This window comes from Dinoponera quadriceps, unplaced genomic scaffold, assembly GCF_001313825.1.
Source record: "Dinoponera quadriceps isolate SergipeBrazil2010 unplaced genomic scaffold, ASM131382v1 scaffold628, whole genome shotgun sequence".
NCBI lineage: Eukaryota > Metazoa > Arthropoda > Insecta > Hymenoptera > Formicidae > Dinoponera > Dinoponera quadriceps.
The window spans coordinates 787,340-806,559 of NW_014554836.1; the positions used below are offsets into that span (position 1 = coordinate 787,340).

The window sequence follows — 19,220 nt, forward strand, 5'->3', positions numbered from 1 at the left end:
CGCCACTTCACTTCCGCCAATGATCACGTGACCGGAGATTCCCTAGTCTTCGTCGCTGCGCATTCGTCGAGATTTCTAGATGCGTCCGATTGGCATGCGTCGTTCGTGTCCTGTTCGGATACGGAGGTGTACGCCAATCGGGTAGTCGAGTCGCGCGAGGACTAATTTGAGCGCCAAATGGAAGCGTCGTGACGCCATATTGGCGTGTCACGATCGCGTCGGAGCGCGTCCTCCCGGTCGTGTGTGGCAGTGCGGATCGTTGCGTCAGAAGGCGCAATGTTCATCTATTTTTGGGCGTTTCGCGTTCCCGACGAATGTGTTCTCCGTGGCATGGTGTGAGCTAGCGCCGGAAAATGGCCGAATCCGAGCAGAGAAGCAAGGACGGTTGCAACGCGGCGCCGAAGGAGACGACGATGGTCAAGCAGGAGAAGCGCGAAAACACGTTGACGAATGGCGGGAAGGGCTCGGGCGATGACGCGGACAGCCTCGAGGAAATGCCGCTCGACATAGGCGAGCATTACCTCGTGCGCAGATCCGATGACTGGCGTATGTAAATCGTAGCAGGCCTGCTCCTGCCCTTCCTTTCTTCCCTAACGTTTCCTAAGAGCACGATTGTAGATAACTGCTGGTGGCCCGCGTGCTGTTTGCCCTCTGAACTCGTTGCTATGTTCACTTTTGTGTACTCTGCTTGTTGATGAAATTTTATAAGAAATACTTTCTATTAGTCTCTTGGATTTATGTTCTCTTATATTTTGCTGTGATGTAGAAGCTTCAATTAGATGAAATAAGTATTGTACAGAGTGATTCTCTAGCAGTTTGAATAAAGAATCATATATATGACTTGTATCAGTGAGAGCATATTATTGTACATATGGTCAATGTTGTCCTGAACCATCTTATTGTGTTCTTTTAGATCCTGCTGAAGTTATTCAGACACGTTACAATGAGAGTGAGAGCCATTATGAATACTATGTTCACTATGAGGGGCACAACAGAAGATTGGACGAATGGGTACCTCGTGATAGGATTATGTCAAGCAGATTTGACATGAGTGAGATTGAGCGGCATGACAGGAATTCAGGATCTGATTTATTGGCTGATTCTTCTGACCGCAAAATTACTAGGAATCAAAAGAGACGTCATGATGAGATTAATCACGTACAAAAGGTAAATGTTGTCTGTGTTAAGAAGTTTCACTATGATGAATAGTTTTATTCTTTTTAGTTCCCTCATCACATTTATTGTATCTTGCTTGCTGTAGACTTATGCGGAAATGGATCCTACCACAGCTGCCTTGGAGAAGGAACACGAGGCTATAACAAAAGTCAAATACATAGATAGAATACAAATTGGTAAATATTGTTGGACCATACATCCCTTTAATGTCATCAATGCAAAAAGGATCTCATGATGTGCAAAAGTTTGCTTCTAGGCAAGTACGAGATTGATACTTGGTATTTCAGCCCCTATCCAGAAGAATATGGTAAACAACCCAAACTCTGGATATGCGAGTATTGTTTAAAATATATGCGTCTCGAGAAAACTTACAGGTATCACATGGTAAGTCAAAGAGAAAAAATATGTAGCAACATATTTTGATAGAAACAGCAAAATATTTGTTGCTTCTAATATAAAATTATAATGCCGAGTGACATGCTTTTCTAACCATTGTATCTCTTTCTCAGAGTGAGTGCACTCATAGACAGCCAGTTGGGAAGGAAATTTACCGAAAGGGAACACTCAGCATCTGGGAAGTGGACGGCAGGGAGCACAAAATATATTGTCAAAACCTGTGCTTACTGGCGAAACTGTTTCTCGACCATAAGACGCTTTACTTCGACGTGGAACCGTTTCTTTTTTATATCTTGTGCGAGGTGGACAAACACGGGGCGCACTTAGTCGGTTATTTTTCAAAGGTATTGAATCGTTTCTAGTGCTATAAAATTTATTTAAAATCTCGCACGTCATATATTCATACGAAACCTCTTCTGTATCCAGGAGAAAGAATCGCCGGACGGTAATAACGTCGCGTGCATCTTGACTCTGCCACCCTTCCAAAGACAAGGCTACGGCAAATTGCTGATAGCCTTTAGCTATGAACTAAGCAGAATTGAACAAACTGTCGGTAGTCCGGAGAAACCTTTGAGTGACTTGGGGAAGCTCTCATACCGCAGCTACTGGAGCTGGATTTTACTGGAAATTCTTCGAGATTTCAGGGGAACTCTTAGTATTAAGGATCTCAGGTATCTTAGTATTAAAAATCTCAGTGTCTAACAATCAGTTTTTTTTTAACAGACATGGTAAAATCTTCTGAATGAATTAACAACTGAATTCATATTAATGATTGGTTCGATTTGCAGCCAAATGACCAGCATCTCCCAAACCGACATCATATCGACGTTACAGAGCATGAACATGGTGAAGTACTGGAAAGGACAGCACGTCATCTGCGTCACGCCTAAGCTTGTAGAGGAGCATATAAAGAGTAGCCAATACAAGAGGCCGCGTCTCACAGTCGACAGCACCGCGTTGAGGTGGGGCGCACCGCCTCGGAAAAACGTGAAACCTGGCAAAAAGTAGCAGCAGCGAGTTGACGCGTTGGTCATTCTCTACATTCGGTGATATGAATCACTTTGGCGATATTGTTGACGCTCACGACTGATCGAACACGATGATTCACGTGGGTGACGTTTTACGAGTTTATTAGCCACTTGGTAATGGATTCACGAACACGATCAATATCAGACTTATCATCCCGCGTGCATCTCGCGAGGTAACCAGCCGGATAGGCAGCACGCGGTGCGCTTAACACGACAATGTTTACTTTAACGAAATAACGAGGAAGTGTAACTCTCGTAAAGTCTGATGAACTATTAGAATTATTTCGTCTCGAAAGGAACATACATAGTTTGCGATGGCGGAGAGAATTGTATACCTCTCTCTTTCTCTCTCTATCTCTCTTCGCTAATAAACAGCGACCTTTATTTATCGGTAAAGAAGTGTATCTTACTCGTGACAATGGGCCTGTGCAAGTCCTGAATTGTAAGTGCATTTCGACAAGCAGACGGAAACCGCCGCAGTATTAGATCGTTCTCTGACAACTCTTTCGTAATGTAAATTCGGTTAATAAAAGATGAATTTGCAGAAAGAAATGTTTTTCATATCGAGCGAGAAACGTAGCCGGTTTACAGCTTGGCGGTGGAAGACTTGTGAGCGTCCACAGCCAACCGGAGGGCGTACATGGCGGTGCCGGGTGCTGTGCAGACCCCGTAGCCGCCGTGTCCGTAATTGTGCACCACCTGCAAGGAGAAACGTACGTTGATAGGTCCGCCGATCGTCTTTTTCTCGTCAAGTTCGGATACCAACGATCACTCGGTTGGAGCGACCATCGCGCATAAAATCAGCTTCCACTCGAACGTTGCCTTCCCGGTGCGGCCGGAGGCCGACCTCCTGTCGCACAGTCTCGGCGTGCCGCAACGACGGCACCAGCGCGTCGCATCTCTCGCGAATCGCCGCGGACTCGTGCCGACACAGTCTCGTGTTTTCGGAGTCGAAGCTGCGCGACCCGCCCAGAGTGACGACGCTGTGGCAACCTGGTATGACGTAAGTGTCGAGCTCTCCGTAGAAGAACGTCTTGATCCACGGTGCCTTCACCTGCACGGACAACGCAAACATGGATTCTTCGTGCTCAGAGCGTGTACACGAACGAGAAACAACGCTATACCTTGATCACTTGACCTCGCAGAGAGACCATGCGTTTGTCATTGCACAATTCGCGCGCGCCAAGTCCGCTGCAGTTCATCACCAGGTCGAACTCGCCGGCCAGCTCGTCGAGAGAGCGCAGCTTCCTTCGTCGCAGCGTGACGCCGTCCGCTTGCAATCTGCCGGGTAACGTTCAAGCTACAGAAGCTCTTCGTGGTTGCCCTACGTACAACTTACTGCTGTCTAGCCCATGGGAGATACAAGCTGCACTGCGTGAGGAGAGTCGAGAAATACGATCCGTATTTCCAATCGCCGCCGACCAGCCGCAGTTCCTCCTCCGTCGCTCTTCTGTAGATCGGCACCAGGTCCTCGATCCAGTGATTCTAGCCGATCCCATTATCCACGTGTTATTATGATTAAGGAACGTCACGTGATGATAATGATTTCCCGAACAAGACGTACCTCGACGGTGCTCGGGGATGAATTAGCGAACATGTAGCCGGCAATGTCAATGACGCCCGCGTGAGAGGCTTCCTCTGACTTGCGAATGTTATCGTAATATTCGTACGAATCTCTTATCCATTGTCTCGAAAGAGATATAATTGATTATAAATATATATTTATTACACTATTACAATCGACTGTATATATGGAGCTTTCCTTCGTAACGATTTATAAACGGTCAAAAAAGGATTGTTTTCCAATAGCGAATCCGATCACTCGAACTACTATTATGCGGGATTAGTGCATGCCAAAGGTCGCTATGCATAAAGAATCCAAATACCTAAATAGCGTAACATATGCGTTTTGACGATGAAATAATTAATATATATATTCTACTAACGTTACAATATCAATATTAAAGATCAGTGTTTCATCGTTCAAAATGCTTAAATCCTGAACAACTTTTATTTAAATAACTGCTTCATGTATAACAGGCTTTAGCATGCATCGCGTGGGTGATCGAATTTGCTACAAGATATTGATTTATCTTTCGATGATACGATGCGCAGATACTCATTGTTTACCTTGTTATCCGCTCGGTAGGGCCGGAATACGAAGCGCCGACTCTGAAAATTCCCGCGGCCACGTGGCTGACGGTATCATCGAAATCCGAAGCTAGAACTGTCACTTCGGCGTTACGTAATTCCCGACGCAATAATAAGCTCGTCGTTAAACCGACGACCCCACCGCCCACGACGGCTACTTTCATTTTTGCACTTTGAACAAAACGAAACGCGCAGTTGTCGAACAAAGTGAACCGTCGTTCGGCGTTGCACTGACGTTTAACAATTGCCAATTCTTGAAAGCGATAACGGCTACCGACTGAGATGCGCGACGTTTATATCGGTGACAACGAAATTACGCAAGATTTGTGTGCATCTCGGTAGAAAAATCAACACGTCGGTGTCACGTGCTCAGTGATAAAGTGCAATGTTATCACGGAGGGGCTCCGTGATACGTTGTATATTTTAGAAAATATTTCGAAAGTGCTCTCAAGGATGGAAGATCGTGAAACCGTACGTACATGTGTATATAGTTACTGTTTTTTTATAAAATTTATTCGCGACTTGCCATCGTAACGTTTTCAGAGCTGACCAAATATTTTCTAAATATTCAACGGATAACAGAAGAAAGTTGCGGTCTAAAAAAGTTGTTGTCTAACTCTAAATATTCAACGTTATTCGTATTCGAGTCACGTGTATTTGTGACGAATTATTATAATACAATGTACATACATTGTATAAGAATGTGCTCACTTAGAATAAATCCTGTCAACGATACATAATCGACGAGTAATTACACTATATCCATTGCCGGTACGACCTTCTAATAATATAATTCGGCGTTCCCCGATATCGAAAATATACGAACCGAATTGTCGGTGTGAAGTTACTAAAACTTACGGACGCAATGGATAAAGGTTTACAACAATCTTTTGGTCGGAGAGCGACGTCTATATTGCGATGATTACGTATTTACAATGTCGGCTGTCGACACATGCTCGGTAGCCTCTCCTCTGACTCCAGTAGTTAAAATCGAAATTACGATTTCTTGAGACCAATATACATTTCTTAAGTTAAGTGATTCATTACAATTTATTCGTCTCGTATCAACGTACGTTTCATGATAGGGAAAAATACACGCTCGAAACACCTCGCGGATTCGCGACGGCTGGCTTCAAGCTTTACTGCACGGTTGAATGGTGTAGTTTAACGGAGGAGGCGGCACCAGAAGGGGCAGCGGAGTTGGCGGTGGTGGAGCTTGAACCGGTGTCAACGTGGGGGTCGCGTTCTGCGTCGGTGGTTCGGCGGCTCGAACCGCCGTGTTGTAAGCCGACAGGTAACTGGGCCAGAGGTGTGGAGGCGGCGGAGAGCCAGGAGGCGGCGGCGGTGGCGAACGGTCGTCCAATTCGTCGGAGTCGTCCATCATCATGGCCGTCAGCGGTGTGATGCGCGGTTTCTTCAGCTTGATTATCTTCACCTGCAAGGAAAATCCATATTTCAAGTGACGACGGACAAATCGATACACAATATTCTGTGAATTCGCGGAAACGGGCGTACCTTGACCTTCTTCTTCGTCTTCGGCGGCCTCACCCGCTTCTCCTGCTTCCTGCTCTTTCGAGAGCTGTACATCTTGTCTCTCCTCAAATCTTTGAGCTCGTCACGGAAGCCTATCGCTGTAGGAGGTGGCGGGGAAGGCATGTCGCCCTCGCCGCCGCTGGGACTGGTCCCTTCGCCGGGCTTAATGCCGTCGGCGAATTGAACCGACTTCTTACTCCTCTTCTTCGGCAGTCTTGCCAATTTTGATTTTGACTTGGATCGCGGCTTAGCGCTCTTATCGTCTGCGTTCGCATCCTTGTCATGCTCGTTATCCTTCTCCGCCTCTTCGTCCTTGTCGCTACCGTCCTCGGTGTCGCCGTCCGCCTCCGACAGATCGTCCACGTTGCCGTTGGAAACCGTGTCCCTGAAAGAAAAGCGGATAATTCGCAACAATTCGAACGTTAAGCCTGAAACCTAAGGTTATTGAGGCTAACGTTGACCAACCTGAAGCCCGATGCGACCAGAATGCCTTTCAGCGGCGCAGGGGGCAACTGGAAAGTTCCTTTATTCTCAAGTTCCACCTGACTTTTACCGGCGTCAGCGGACATCGCAGTCGCCATCTCGTCAGCATCTGCTCGCAGACCGCTCGCTTGCGTCGCTTTCTCGTCGTCCTCATCATCCTCATCATCTTCGTCCTCCGCCTCCTCCTCTTCTTCCTCGTCATCTTCAACCTCGGCCTCGGCCTCATCCTCATCTTCGTCTTCATCCTCATCAGCAGCCACGTCCTCGTCCTCCTCCGAGGGTCCCGGCGTAGACGTCGCCGCCGCCTCCTCTTCATCTTTCCCAGCGTTGCCTGACGGGGATCCGGTTTCACTTTGTTCTTCTCCCTCGTGAAGCGCCTTCAACACCGACGGGTCCACGACTGAGCCCTTGCGGCGATCCAACGAGGCCCCGGGCGTTTGTCGCGCGAGCATGCTGCTCTTTTCCAGGAGACGCAGTGCTCGTCGATTTGTACGCTCTATCCTCCTGCGCTCCTTCTCCTTCCTGCGTAACTCACGCAGTCTCTTGCGTTCCTCTCGCTCCTTGCGACGGGTCTCGAGGATAGCCTCGTAATTGTACACCGGTTGAGCAATTTCTGCAAAGGCAAGGATTCTCGTTCGTAATACTTCTGCGGGCTCGTCTACTGTGTGGTCGTAGTCACTCGAATCGACCAACTTCCAGAGTTGCCACAGAAAATGAATATGAAATTCTCCGACTTCTCCATGTTTTCCAGGCGACGGTTGAGAATGTTTCAGGAGCAATACGTAATCTTAATCTTTAACGTTTAGAAGCAAGGATTGCAAGAAAGACGGCTTATATTATTAGAAGCAACACAAAACTGAAAAGTTCAATAACATAATATAATCCCGAGTGCAGGCCAGCAAATGATAAATGAGTAATCGGAAGAAAGAATACACTTAAGAGCATTTAAGAGAATTGTGAGGAAAGTTCAAAATTCCCGACTTTCTTATATCTTTCCCTGACTTTTCCATGACTTCCCGGTTTGTCCACAGGGTTGTCTGTGGCAACCCTGACTTCCAATTCCACCGACCGCGTTGTAGACGAGAGCCTTTCGCGTTCGAGACGCTGGAATATACAGAAACAACACACGTGCGCATACGTACTTGGTGGCTGGGCCTCGTTCCTGGGGGGAAACGTCGTCGCCGTGGGGATCGGGACTGGCACGGGCACGGGCACCGGTAACGAGAGCGGCAGTGAGGCAGCTGGCGACATGGTCGCGGCAGGGACACCGGTGGCCGGCGGCACGGGCAACGGGACCGGCACGGGAACTGGTATGGAGATGGGCATCGAGGAGGAAGTCGCAGCCGACGAGGGTGCCGACACTGCTGCTGGGGAATACAAGACCCCGCTGGACTGATCTGTGCACGAGGACGATTGAACGGTGCCGCCGCTGCTGCTGCTGTTGCTGCCGCCACCGCCGTTGCCACCGCTACTCCAGTCCAACGACGTGGGTACTACTTGTAGAACGTTACCTACACGCACTACTTGACTGGATCCGCGTATGGTCGACGTACTCCCGGATGTAGACACCTCGCGGCGCACCGACTGTACTCCATTAAAGTCAGCGGGCACTACTTGCAAGACGTTGCCGACCTGGACATGGAAAACGGTATCGCGTTTGCATCGCCTGCCTTCAGCAGAAAGAGCAGCTCAGCGCTTAATGATCACTGCTCCTGATTGGTACATTCTCTTGGACTTATCAAGAATCTAAAAGAATACTCCAGTCACGAACAATAGTTATTAAGCGCCGACCGAGCTTTTTCTTCCTTTGCCGAACGCAATTATTAAGGGCTCAAAATTCGTGGCTGCTTGCGATGAGCTCTCACAAACGTCTCTCCCTTTTCTGAACTCAAATGATATTTATAGCTCTTGATAAATGATGAGGAATCTATGTACTGATCGGATGAATACCTGCAAAACAGTGGGCTGCTGACGATACATCAGTTGCTGCTGTTGCTGTTGCGGCGGAGACGGGTATGCTATGGAGTTAAAACCGGAGGAGTACTCGGAAGATATTCCAGTGGCGTCCTTGTTTTGCTGCTTCTTAATTCCTAATTCTAACTCTAATCTGTAAATTACACCGGGCGATATTAGGATTTATCGTTTTTCATATAATGCGACCGGTCTTATGCGGAAATGATTTTCTTAAGAGCCTTAACAGAATAGCCGACTTATCGGTTCACAATGTTTTGTACCTCAATGTTTTTGTACCTCAAATTTTCGTCTTAAATCACTCACAATGATTATCTTGTATTTGCAGTCTTAAATTAAAAAAACCGTTCTATTTGTGATTTATGACAAACCGCTGTAATGAAAAAAAAGAAGAAAAGAGAGTAAAAAAAGTAATAATTCAGACAAAAATTTGGAAGCATAAAATATCGTCTTAAATCACGCACAATGATTATCTTGTATTTGCAGTCTTAAATTAAAAAAACCGTTCTATTTGTGATTTATGACAAACCGCTGTAATGAAAAAAAAAGAAGAAAAGAGAGTAAAAAAAGTAATAATTCAGACAAAAATTTGGAAGCATAAAATATCGTCTCAAAATTACCAATTAACTATTCTACTAACACATCTAACGATGCATAGCCTGAATAATCGGTTGGAGAGAAGTTGACGGTGAAACGCTCACCTATCGTCGAGCGACAAACGTTTTGGGGAATTCGTGGCGGACTCGTCCACGCAAGGCGGGTAGGTCAAATTATTCTCCGTGTAGTAATAGTCGTTTCTGCCCTCGATCTCGTTCGAATATTGGAAGCTCGCGACGGAGCCATCTATACTACTATTAATACCCATCTCCGAGTCCAGGACGTTCGCTCCCGACTGCACGATGGTCTCTATACGCCTACCCCTTTCGTTGCAGACGTTGAGCTTCCGGTTATCGCCCTCGTCCTTCCTTTCCCTTCCTATTTCGCTAAATCGACCTCTTCCGGGCGAAGGAGATCTGTGCGCGAAGTAACGACTGATTTGAAACCGCGGAAAGGATACCGAAGTTCGCGCGAGAATCGCGTGAGACTCTACCTGGAAGACCGCAATTCCGACAGTCTCAATCCGTGCTCCGGGCTTCTCAGTTTCGACGTGGAGGACGATCTCGTCCGCGACCTAGAGTTCGAACGAGACCGACTTCTCGACCTCGATCTTATCCTTCTCAGTCTTGACCTCGACGTTGATCTGGAACGAGATCTAGACTGCGAGCTTGACCTGGATTGAGATCGAGATCGCGACCTCGACCACGTCCTAGATGGCGACCTCGACTGTCGTTGGAACCGTTCCGCTGGCTGTCTCGCGGGCGAGAGTCTCGTACGCGGCGGTGTTCGGCTTCTTGGCTGGTCCAGTCTGTTGTGCACGGGATGACCGTGACGGTCCAGGTCCGTGGAATCTTTGTCCCTCTCCCATGGTCGTTCTCTCCTGGCGCTGTGTCTGCTTTGACTGACGGATTAAAGACACCATCATCATCATGTAGAATGCTCAGACTATTCGCACGTACGACTGTTAGCTGTTTAGCACACGACAAAGCAGCTAATAACAACTTACGAATACCTCCTTCTGTATCTCGTCGCCGACTGCGGCGAGCACTGCCTTGTTTCTCTCTCTAAACTGCCTTCTTGGTAGTAAGGTCGTTCGTTGTATTCGGACGGCGTGTCTTGCACGTAGGAATCCATAGACTCGTTACCATCTCGTGCAAGACTGACGGTCTCGTATTGCCAAAAGGTCCGATCCACTTCTCCCTCTGTGCGGAATCTAGCCGTGTTTATTTCATGTTAGTAAATGCGCTGATATCTCCCTTGCGTATATACTTAATTTTAGTGTCTGTAAGAAGCTGAGCAATTTTTATCACGTAAGAGTAGAAAGGGATTGAGGTTTGCAAGATAAAACGGTGCGTCCGATGCGCAGGAGGCTGCTCAGCAGACTACTAGTTACTAGATTAAACGGAAACCATCAGCACCTGTTGTCTCTGTATTTGTCAGACTCCATTCTCTCCCGCAGCTTCACCATCGGATTGTAGGACCTATTGTCTTTCTCGCGGTCCCTGTCCACGCTGTCGTGCCCCCTTCTGCCCCAATCCTCACGATTGCTCTTCGGACCGTGCTTCTTAAAGTTATCTGCAAAAACAGTTCAACGTCGGACGATTAGTCGGAGAAGGCCACGTTCGGGAACTACACCTAGGTGCATCTGTCGAAGCCTACACCCTTCGGGTAACTCTGTTACTGGGTAGGATTTCAGGAGGAAAATTTGCCACCTTGAAATTTCACAGTGGGTGCAGGTGACTTATTTCATTTGGGCAAATCCATCTCATGTGATACAATTATGGATTATGATTGCTCGACCACTGTAAGACAATCTCATTTTTACCAGTTATTTACCCTATGTTGGTAGTTACTGTACAAATTTCAAGTTTTACATAGAATTTCACACACTCCCCGATTTCACCATATTTCGTGTACGCCACCTAGCTACTTTCAACTATTAATTATTCTTTGAAAAGTGGATTTTTTAAACATATTTATATTTAATTTAAACGCCAAAATGTGCAGAAAGATGCCTGGGCTATTATAATTATGATGTTCGAAAAGAACAATTAATTTTGCAAAAAACCTGAATAGAAATTTCTTAGTCACAAAAACGTTATGTGCTCAAAAAAGAACTACAGTTTTTCTATAAAGCCGTATTATATAAGGAACAGTCACTTTTTAAAGATAAAGGATGTAACTCAAAAGAAAATAAGAGACAATGTTATGACACACCTGTATCATATGGATGTAGTACACGTTATGACGATTTCAATGGCATCCCCTACATCTATTAAATAACAGCTGGGGCTGCGCACAGCATGGGGAGGCATGGAGGGAAAAACTTCGTTTTTCCCTCTCCAATTACGATCCCCTACCTTTCATTATAAAGAAATAGCATGGTATACTCGAGTGTAGTATTCTAGAGTTGAGAATGCTCGAGCAACCTGTGTTGCATTACTTTAGATGGTATTTCCCATGTGAAATATTTTAAAAACTATGGCAATGGAGCGTATGAATTTGTCCAAGACACCAAAAATCATGTACTGGCGAAGGATAACCAGCCAATATGCGATCCCCAGAGATCTTTGATATTATTTGACGTGTTCAAAAACTATCACCACATTCGGAATGAATACCCTCACCACCATTCACTCTGCTCCACCCTCAAGATGATATTTCCGAACGCAGCCTAACGCGAGCTAGCTGGAATATCAAGAAACTATGGCGGTTTACACCTTTACCTTCGTCATAGTTAGAGCGAGGCGGAGACCGTGTGTATCTCTCTCTTCTCTCATCCGTCCTGGATCTGCCTGGCCTTTCGTCGTCGTACCTGTCTCGCTTCTTCTCCCGGTCGCGCGAGCTCGCGGGACCGACACCCTCGTCTTTCCTCTTCGGGCTCTTGCTACGACTGCGGCTCCAGCTATGCCCAGGACTGCCGCTCCCGCTTCCTTGCCGCTCCCACGAGGTGTACGGGCTGCCGCTCCTCTTTCTCCTGCTTCGTGACGGCGAACTCGTTCTTCTGCGGCTGTCGGCAAAGTCCGTCTTGGAACTACGACTGTCTCTTCGATCGGGCTTCTCGGCGTCGTCGGCTTTCCTCTCCTTCCTATCCTTGTTGTAATCGTGCGAGTACCGTTTCTCGCTCTCTTTCCTGCTAAGCGGACTTCTCTTCCTCTGCTCACGTACGGGAGATCGCACGCTCGATTGAGCAGCAGTGTCGTTCAGACTTCGACTGCTCTTGTACCTCTTTGCGTCCACGTTCTTGTCCCTGTCGTAGTTCTCAGATTGCTCCGGCCGGACGGCAGTCGGCTTCTCCAACGGCGGAGATCGCGAACGTCGCGTCTCGATCAGTGCCGATTTGGGAACGACGTCGAACTCGTTTCGGTCTAACAATTTGTCGGTCATGTGGGTCTCACTGTTGCTCACCGTGCTGCATGATTTTGGCGATTCCTTGTCGCCGCTCTTCAGCGCGTGGGACTCGAGCAGTTTCTGCTGTATTGTCAGCAGGGCCGCTGCGTGCTGAGCGGGATCCTGCAAGGGCGTCTCCAACACGTGTTTGGCTTTCACTGGCTCGGCGGGTCGTCGGATCAGCAGCTGTTTGGGAATGAGTTTGAGCGCCGCCGTCTTTTCGTCGATCACCTCGTCGTCCTTGACGAGAGCCGTCGAGCACGAGACACGCGGCTGTTGCTTCGATCCCTCGGGCATGTATTCCGCGAAGATATCCACGCGCGCAGATTTGGACCCGTGAGAGTCCGGACACGACTCGATCATCGGTAAGTCGTCGAATAAATCGTTGACCTTCTTGATGTCGAATTTGTGGGGAGACACTTTACGCTCCGTGTCCAAGATATCCTCGATCTTCTCGTTCGCCGGATGCTTGGCGTCGCGCAATGTCTTCGTCAGATGCAAGGGTATACCGGTGGTAGGTATCGACAATTCCTCGACGACCAACGCCTCCTTCCTCAATTTCTTGCGCAATGAAGAATTGGAACAGCTACTGTCGTTAGACGCTTCCACATCCTGCGAGACGAGGGAAACGGTTGGTTAAAGATGCATCATCCATAAGTCAAAATAATGAGAAAATTGTGAAAACACTCTTGATTGATCGTTGCGTTTAAAAGTGACGTCAAAAGTTTGAAAGTAATTTAGAGCCTGGGTGAAAAGTTATTTCACTTTAAAAGATGAAACTATAAAGATGAAATTGTAAAATAAGAGTTCATACATAAGCAAGATTACCTGAGACTTCTGAGAGAGCGCCGGCGAGCTGGGACTGTACAGTTCTATGGTCTTCTCCTTGAATTTCGTATCCAACTCCAGAATCTCTTTAAACTGATCTCTGCTCCGCTGTTCCTTCTTGATGGATCCCATCTGCTCTTCGCTCGGAGTCAGGATGATCAGATTCTTCGCCGACGCGTTTTCCTCCGCTTTTTTCACTTGCACCGACCTGCTTGCCACTTCCTCCGCCGTCCATGATTTCTCCAGCGGTTCTCTGTTCTGTGATTTCCTGTTGTAGAAATCCATCAGGTCAGACTTGGAGGAGTCTCCCGAATAATCTACATTGCGAGGGATCGCCTCCGTCTTCTCGAGCTTCTGTTCGCACTTGTTCAGCTTGGGCCATTCGACGTACTCTTCCTCCCACATATCCTTAGTCTCCAGCTTCTCCTCCAACTGCGAGCCCATGTCCCAACGGCTCTTCTTCACTCGTTTAGAGCTGACCGGCTCAAGCTTAATCATCGACTCACTCGCGTCTTCCCTGGCGCTCTTGTCTTCGTCCAGCTTGTTCCACTCTTTCTCCACATTGGTGATCTCGTCCACCTTGCGGATCTCGTCCACCTTGCAGATTTCTACGACCTCGCCGCCCTTGCACAGGAACGATTCCTCCTCGATGTCCCAGTCGTCTCTCTTACGCTTGCTCTTCTGCTCCAGAAGCATCATCTCCTCCCTCTCGCCCTCCTCTTGCTCCTCCTCCCAGATCCTTATTGCACATAAACGCTCTTGCTTCTTCTTCATCTCCCTCGCGGCCTCCTTCTCTATCGCGATGTAGGTGTCCGTTTTCTTGTCGTATCTGACCTCCTTCTTCGTCTTCTTGGACGCGTTCAGACTATTCCTCCGTTTGTTCGGGCTCAGATCCGGTAACGCCTCCAAACTATCCATTTCCCACTCGTCCGCCAGGAGTTGCTTCTGACACACTTCCTTCTCCAGCTGGGTCAGAGACGGCACGTTCAATGTGTCGAAGTCGGTCTCTCCCCATTTCTCCTGCTTATCCGACTTCTTCGAAAGCGTCTCGTTTTGTATCATCTGCTGGGTGATCCGCTCGCCCTCTCTCTGCCAGTCCGCGAGGAACTCGGTGCTGCTTCGCAAGTCCTTCTCCCGTCTCCTTTTCCTCTTCACATCGAGTTCCTCGTCCGACCGTTCTTTCTCGTCTTCACTGTCTTTGGACAATCTATCCTTGTCTTGTTCATCGTTGTCCCGACTTTGCTTTCGCTTCCTTCGATGTTTATCTTTCTTCGAGCCGTCCATCTTCTCCAATTCTTCGATGCGTTCCTGAGTTGATGTGTCGCCCTCATTCTGCTGCGTCGCGATCATGGAATCCACTTCCCATTCTTCTTCCATAAAGCTCTCGTTGGGTTTGCTGCCCTTCCTGTCCTTCTTCAGCTTCTCACATTCATTGACGCTCTTGCGCGCCGGCGTCATCTGCTCGACCCTCGTGTCCTCGATCACCACCTCCTCTTTGATCTTCTTCGCCGGAGTCACCGCGGGTGACGCTATGGTGCCAGGCGATTTGGACATCACCTTGATGTCCCCGTTATTAACAGACTTCGCGTCGAACTGTTTAGCCTCTTTCGCCTTTCTCTTGGTCTTCCTTTTCTTCTTCATGCGTTCGTCGGACTCGCTGCTACTGGAATCGCTGCTCATTTTTCTCCTGCGCTTTTTCTTCGTTCGCGCCGCGCGTCTCGCCTTTTTCCTCTTCTTCCCGGCTTTCTTCTTCCGTTTCCTCTTCCTCTTCTCGTCCGAACTACTGGAATCGCTGCTACTGCTGCTGCTGCTGCTGTCCGTGCTGTCGGAATCCGAAGAAGACGAATTGTTCAGTACCTTCCGCTTGCGCTTCTTCTTCTTCTTCTCCTTCTCCGAGTCGGAGGAACTGGAACTGCTGGCCGAGTCGCTGCTGGATATCACTTTCTTCTGCTTCTGTTTCTTCTTCTTCTTCCTTTTTTTCTTTATTTCCCTGGAATCCGTGTTCTCGTCGCTCACTCGTTCCACTTTGATCCTAACGTTCTCCCAATCGCTCGGTACCGATTTGGAGTCGTCGGTCTCGTTATTGTCAGACGAGTGCTTGTCTCGTGCAGTGTTATCATTAACCTGTATTCGAACGTCGACGTCCGTCGACAAAATGGATTCCTCGCATTCCGTGCTTTTAATCGATCCCTCGAGCGTCTGCAGTTTGTCTTTCTCCTCGAACTTCTCCTTCAATGGCATTTCGATGCCGTCTTCCTCCAGGTTAGATTCGATATTGAACTCGTGATAGCTACGCGGGGAAATGGATTTCTGAGAAGTCTTCTTCGGGGAATATTCCTTGGTCACTTCGGCCACCGAAGTCGGCAAAGGAATGTCGGTGCATACCATCTTCATGAATTGCTCGTATTCCGAGGCTAATTTCTCATCTCCGGCGGATTCCAGCCGTAAAGGAGACGCTGAAGTTTCGTCATTCGTCGTGGTGTTGTCGATTGTCTTCACACTGGACTCATTGTCTCTCTTGGTGCTCTCGACGTTACTGTCGACTTTGTCTTCGTCTGTTACAGTAGAGGACGTGGAACATCTCTCTTCTTTTAAAACAAAAGATGGCCTATTTGTTATCTCTGCAACTTCAACGCTTTCGTATTGTCATATGTGTTATATTCCAACAATGATTCCACTTACGTTGGTTTAGGGAAGCGTGCAATTTGTTTATCGGTTTCTCGATTTCCTCCTTCGCCACGTTGGTAGACGACGTTTCCTCGTCCTCGCTGTCCCACTTCGATCTGGGAAGCTGCACTTGCCACTTGGAATCCTTGTGGTATTTTGTGTTTCTGTCCATCTGCTGATACCAATTACGCTTATTCATTACCACATCCGGATCCTCCATGTCGGTCCTGCAATGACACAATTGAATAGATAAAGGAAAACTAGGGGAAAAAGTTAAACCAAAAGGAACTAGAAAAGGATAGGGAAAGATAATATTCATGATCCTACCGTGGCGAAGTCGCTTCGCATATGTCTCGTATCTTATCGCGACGATCAGGAGTGACAACTTGCAGGAGCTGTGAGATGCTAAGTAAAAGTGATGTGCGTGGATTTTCACAATATAACAATTGAGATCCCCTCGCTCGTTTTGTTGTCTTAACCGATTCGGGTGGATACTTTTTGGGCCCGTCAAGCCCCTCGGCTACCAACGAGTGACGTCTCAGACGGTGATTGTTCAGCATTAACATTTGCTCCAAATAGCGCAAATAATCTTGCCCTGTTCTGAAACGCATCGACATATATATATATATATAGATCTCGAATCCTACTTCCGAAATTGCATGTTAAAAATGTACTATACCTATTTCTCAACGGCCGCTCTGTATTATCACGTCTCTTATTGTGAACGATATCGTTAACGTACAAACCACATTTTCGTATTTCCGCCCAAGAGTTACATCTTACAAATTCCTTCTCTTTGTCCCTATTATCCTTGTCTTTTTCCTTCTTGTCCTTGTTCTCCACTTCCGTTTCAGAAATATCATTTCGCTTATCTTTACTACTCTCCTTCTTACTCTTTGTCCTGTTTTTCCTTTCCTTTTTGTCCTCACGCTTATCCTTTTCGCTTTCTTTTCTGTCTTTTCCCTCTTCTCTTTTGTCACGGCTCATGTCTGTCTTGCTATTGTCTCGTCTATCTTTATCATCTTTCTTCTTCTTATCTTTCTTTTTATGTTTCTCTCTATCCTGAGATAATCTTCGCGATAATCGATCCATGCTTCCATTCCGATCTTTCACTTCTCGGTTCAAACTATCTCTTTCTGTTTTATCACGTTGTCGATGCCTTATAAAAAAGATTCTTTAAGTTATTAAAGAACAGGAGAAGATAGTCGGAAAGAACATTGAGTGTCGTCACATTTATAAATAACATCTTAAGTAATAAATATTTTATAACTTTGCGTCTAAAATTGAATGAACAACACTTTGACGAATTTTCAATTTAAAATATTGATTAACAAAGTTGTTGTATAAAACGTAAATGGAGGGCTACAATTCTTCCTCTTTTATTAATGTAAAATATGCTATTTTTTACCTTTCCGAATATTTCCGATCCATCATCGATTTAGTAGTACCTCTACGAGAATCGCTTTGTTTACTGTGTCTACTTTTTTCCTTTGTATGTCTCAAATTTTCTAATAAACTGGATGAATTCTTTCCAGTATGATTCTCGTCTTCCATACTTGCTACAAAAAGTTTTTGTCATTGAAAATCTGATATTATACAGGTACGACTTGCAAAGGTAATTTGTTAACTAATACCTGCTGCCATAGCCTCTGCCAACAGCATCTTACTTTTAGATTCCTCCCTTCGAATTTCTTCAATAGCCAGAATTTTTTCCTCTATATGATTATAAAGATGGATTTTGTTAATTTCAAACAAAAATAATTAGATCAAGTTTTTTAATATTGGATTGGATTTTAATAATTGGATTAAGTTTTTAAATATTGTAATTTAACAAAAACATTTCTGAATATATATTTAGATTCTTTGACAATTCTTTGAACATCATATTTTACTATCTTACTTTTTAATAGAAATCTAAATCTGAATTCGATATCTCAGGTTATATTTTACAGTAAACCATTAAAAGCTATAATAATTCATGACTTTAAATTGAAACACATGCTCTATCACCTGGTTTTTTTCTTGATTTGTTGGTATTTGTATCTTCGTGCGTTATTTTGTCCTTTGTCTTTAAAGCTCCAATGGAATGCTGAGATAGATTACTCTTGACTTGAGGTTTTGCTAATACATTGAACTTGTTAGCAAATGCCATCAATCGTTTCTTGGCCTGAACTTTGCCAAGCACTGGTTTCACCATTTTAGGACTCTCTAATCTTGATGTATCCCCATCACTTATCTGGCCTTTGGTACTCTCAGGTGTCTCAGGCATTTGTATGTCTAATAAAGAAATTGAGACATCTGCTGTTGGTTCTTCTGGCATATAGACATCTTTTGACTGGGATGTACCATCTTTCACTATACGTGTCATATAAGACGGCCATTTAATGGAAGATTAATTCTACTAAGTAATATGTAACATTCAAAGAAAGAAAATATATTACCTGAAAGAGGTAGTATTTTCTCTTCTTCTGCCATTGGTATAAAGTCTCGAAATCTATCCAAATTTTATTTGTTGATGAAAAATACACGAAGAAATGTTATAAAGAGAAGATATAAAATAATATTAACACTGTAAATATGACTATAATCAGAGAACATGTGTACATATACAAGATGGTTTGCACAAATCTAACGATCACAGATATTGCGAGTAATATTGTGATTTGTGATATTCAAGACAAATATACCGATATCTAACATTCGAGTGATAAATCTACATGTATTATATACAAAAGTTTAGCAAGTTACGAAGAAATACATGTAATTCCAAGGACCAGTATTTCAGGTAGGCATTTGATGTTTTACCGTAATTCACACGCTAAGCCACCGAGAAATGCATCGTCCTATTCACGATGCTAATGCCGGTGCGCTTTATTATAGAGTAAAAACGCGAACTCGAACAAATCCGATACTCGTCTCATCAGTCAGTTGTGTTTCTATTCCTCGTCAAACGAAACTAATGCACGAAACGCGGCCATGTTGACCGAATCGCAAGGCTGC

General features: G+C 45.9%; 3 protein-coding genes across 5 annotated transcripts; 1 reads left to right on the forward strand and 2 right to left on the reverse strand.

The window, feature by feature from the left end:
* The first annotated feature begins 209 nt into the window (after positions 1 to 209).
* On the forward strand, positions 210 to 3,148 carry LOC106742253 (histone acetyltransferase KAT8). Its single transcript, XM_014615004.1, has 7 exons — positions 210 to 546; positions 914 to 1,167; positions 1,262 to 1,352; positions 1,433 to 1,560; positions 1,686 to 1,916; positions 1,999 to 2,243; positions 2,361 to 3,148. Exons 1-7 carry the CDS (start codon positions 354 to 356, stop codon positions 2,578 to 2,580), a joined length of 1,362 nt encoding a protein of 453 aa, XP_014470490.1. The 5' UTR covers positions 210 to 353; the 3' UTR covers positions 2,581 to 3,148.
* Positions 2,763 to 4,915, reverse strand: LOC106742256 (D-aspartate oxidase). Its single transcript, XM_014615010.1, has 6 exons — positions 4,731 to 4,915; positions 4,165 to 4,288; positions 3,940 to 4,085; positions 3,725 to 3,881; positions 3,367 to 3,654; positions 2,763 to 3,299 (listed from the first exon to the last, which is right to left on the reverse strand). Exons 1-6 carry the CDS (start codon positions 4,913 to 4,915, stop codon positions 3,186 to 3,188), a joined length of 1,014 nt encoding a protein of 337 aa, XP_014470496.1. The 3' UTR covers positions 2,763 to 3,185.
* Positions 4,916 to 5,860: 945 nt separating this feature from the next.
* LOC106742250 (trichohyalin-like) lies at positions 5,861 to 19,209 on the reverse strand. Of its 3 annotated transcripts, none has more exons than XM_014614999.1 (19): positions 19,026 to 19,209; positions 18,662 to 18,714; positions 18,231 to 18,575; positions 17,855 to 17,935; positions 17,629 to 17,779; positions 16,900 to 17,379; positions 16,548 to 16,820; positions 16,236 to 16,447; positions 13,554 to 16,141; positions 12,062 to 13,337; positions 10,754 to 10,910; positions 10,348 to 10,548; positions 9,829 to 10,236; positions 9,440 to 9,751; positions 8,718 to 8,874; positions 7,910 to 8,399; positions 6,750 to 7,380; positions 6,267 to 6,669; positions 5,861 to 6,186 (listed from the first exon to the last, which is right to left on the reverse strand). In XM_014614999.1, the coding sequence occupies exons 2-19, from the start codon at positions 18,693 to 18,695 to the stop codon at positions 5,884 to 5,886; spliced, it is 8,502 nt and encodes a 2,833-aa protein (XP_014470485.1). In that variant the 5' UTR covers positions 18,696 to 18,714; positions 19,026 to 19,209; the 3' UTR covers positions 5,861 to 5,883. The 3 variants fall into 3 exon arrangements, with proteins under 3 accessions (XP_014470485.1, XP_014470484.1, XP_014470487.1); XM_014614998.1 differs by having other exon boundaries at positions 10,342 to 10,548; XM_014615001.1 differs by lacking the exons at positions 18,231 to 18,575; positions 18,662 to 18,714; positions 19,026 to 19,209 and having other exon boundaries at positions 10,342 to 10,548; positions 17,629 to 17,775; positions 17,855 to 17,927.
* Between the last annotated feature and the right edge of the window lie 11 nt (positions 19,210 to 19,220).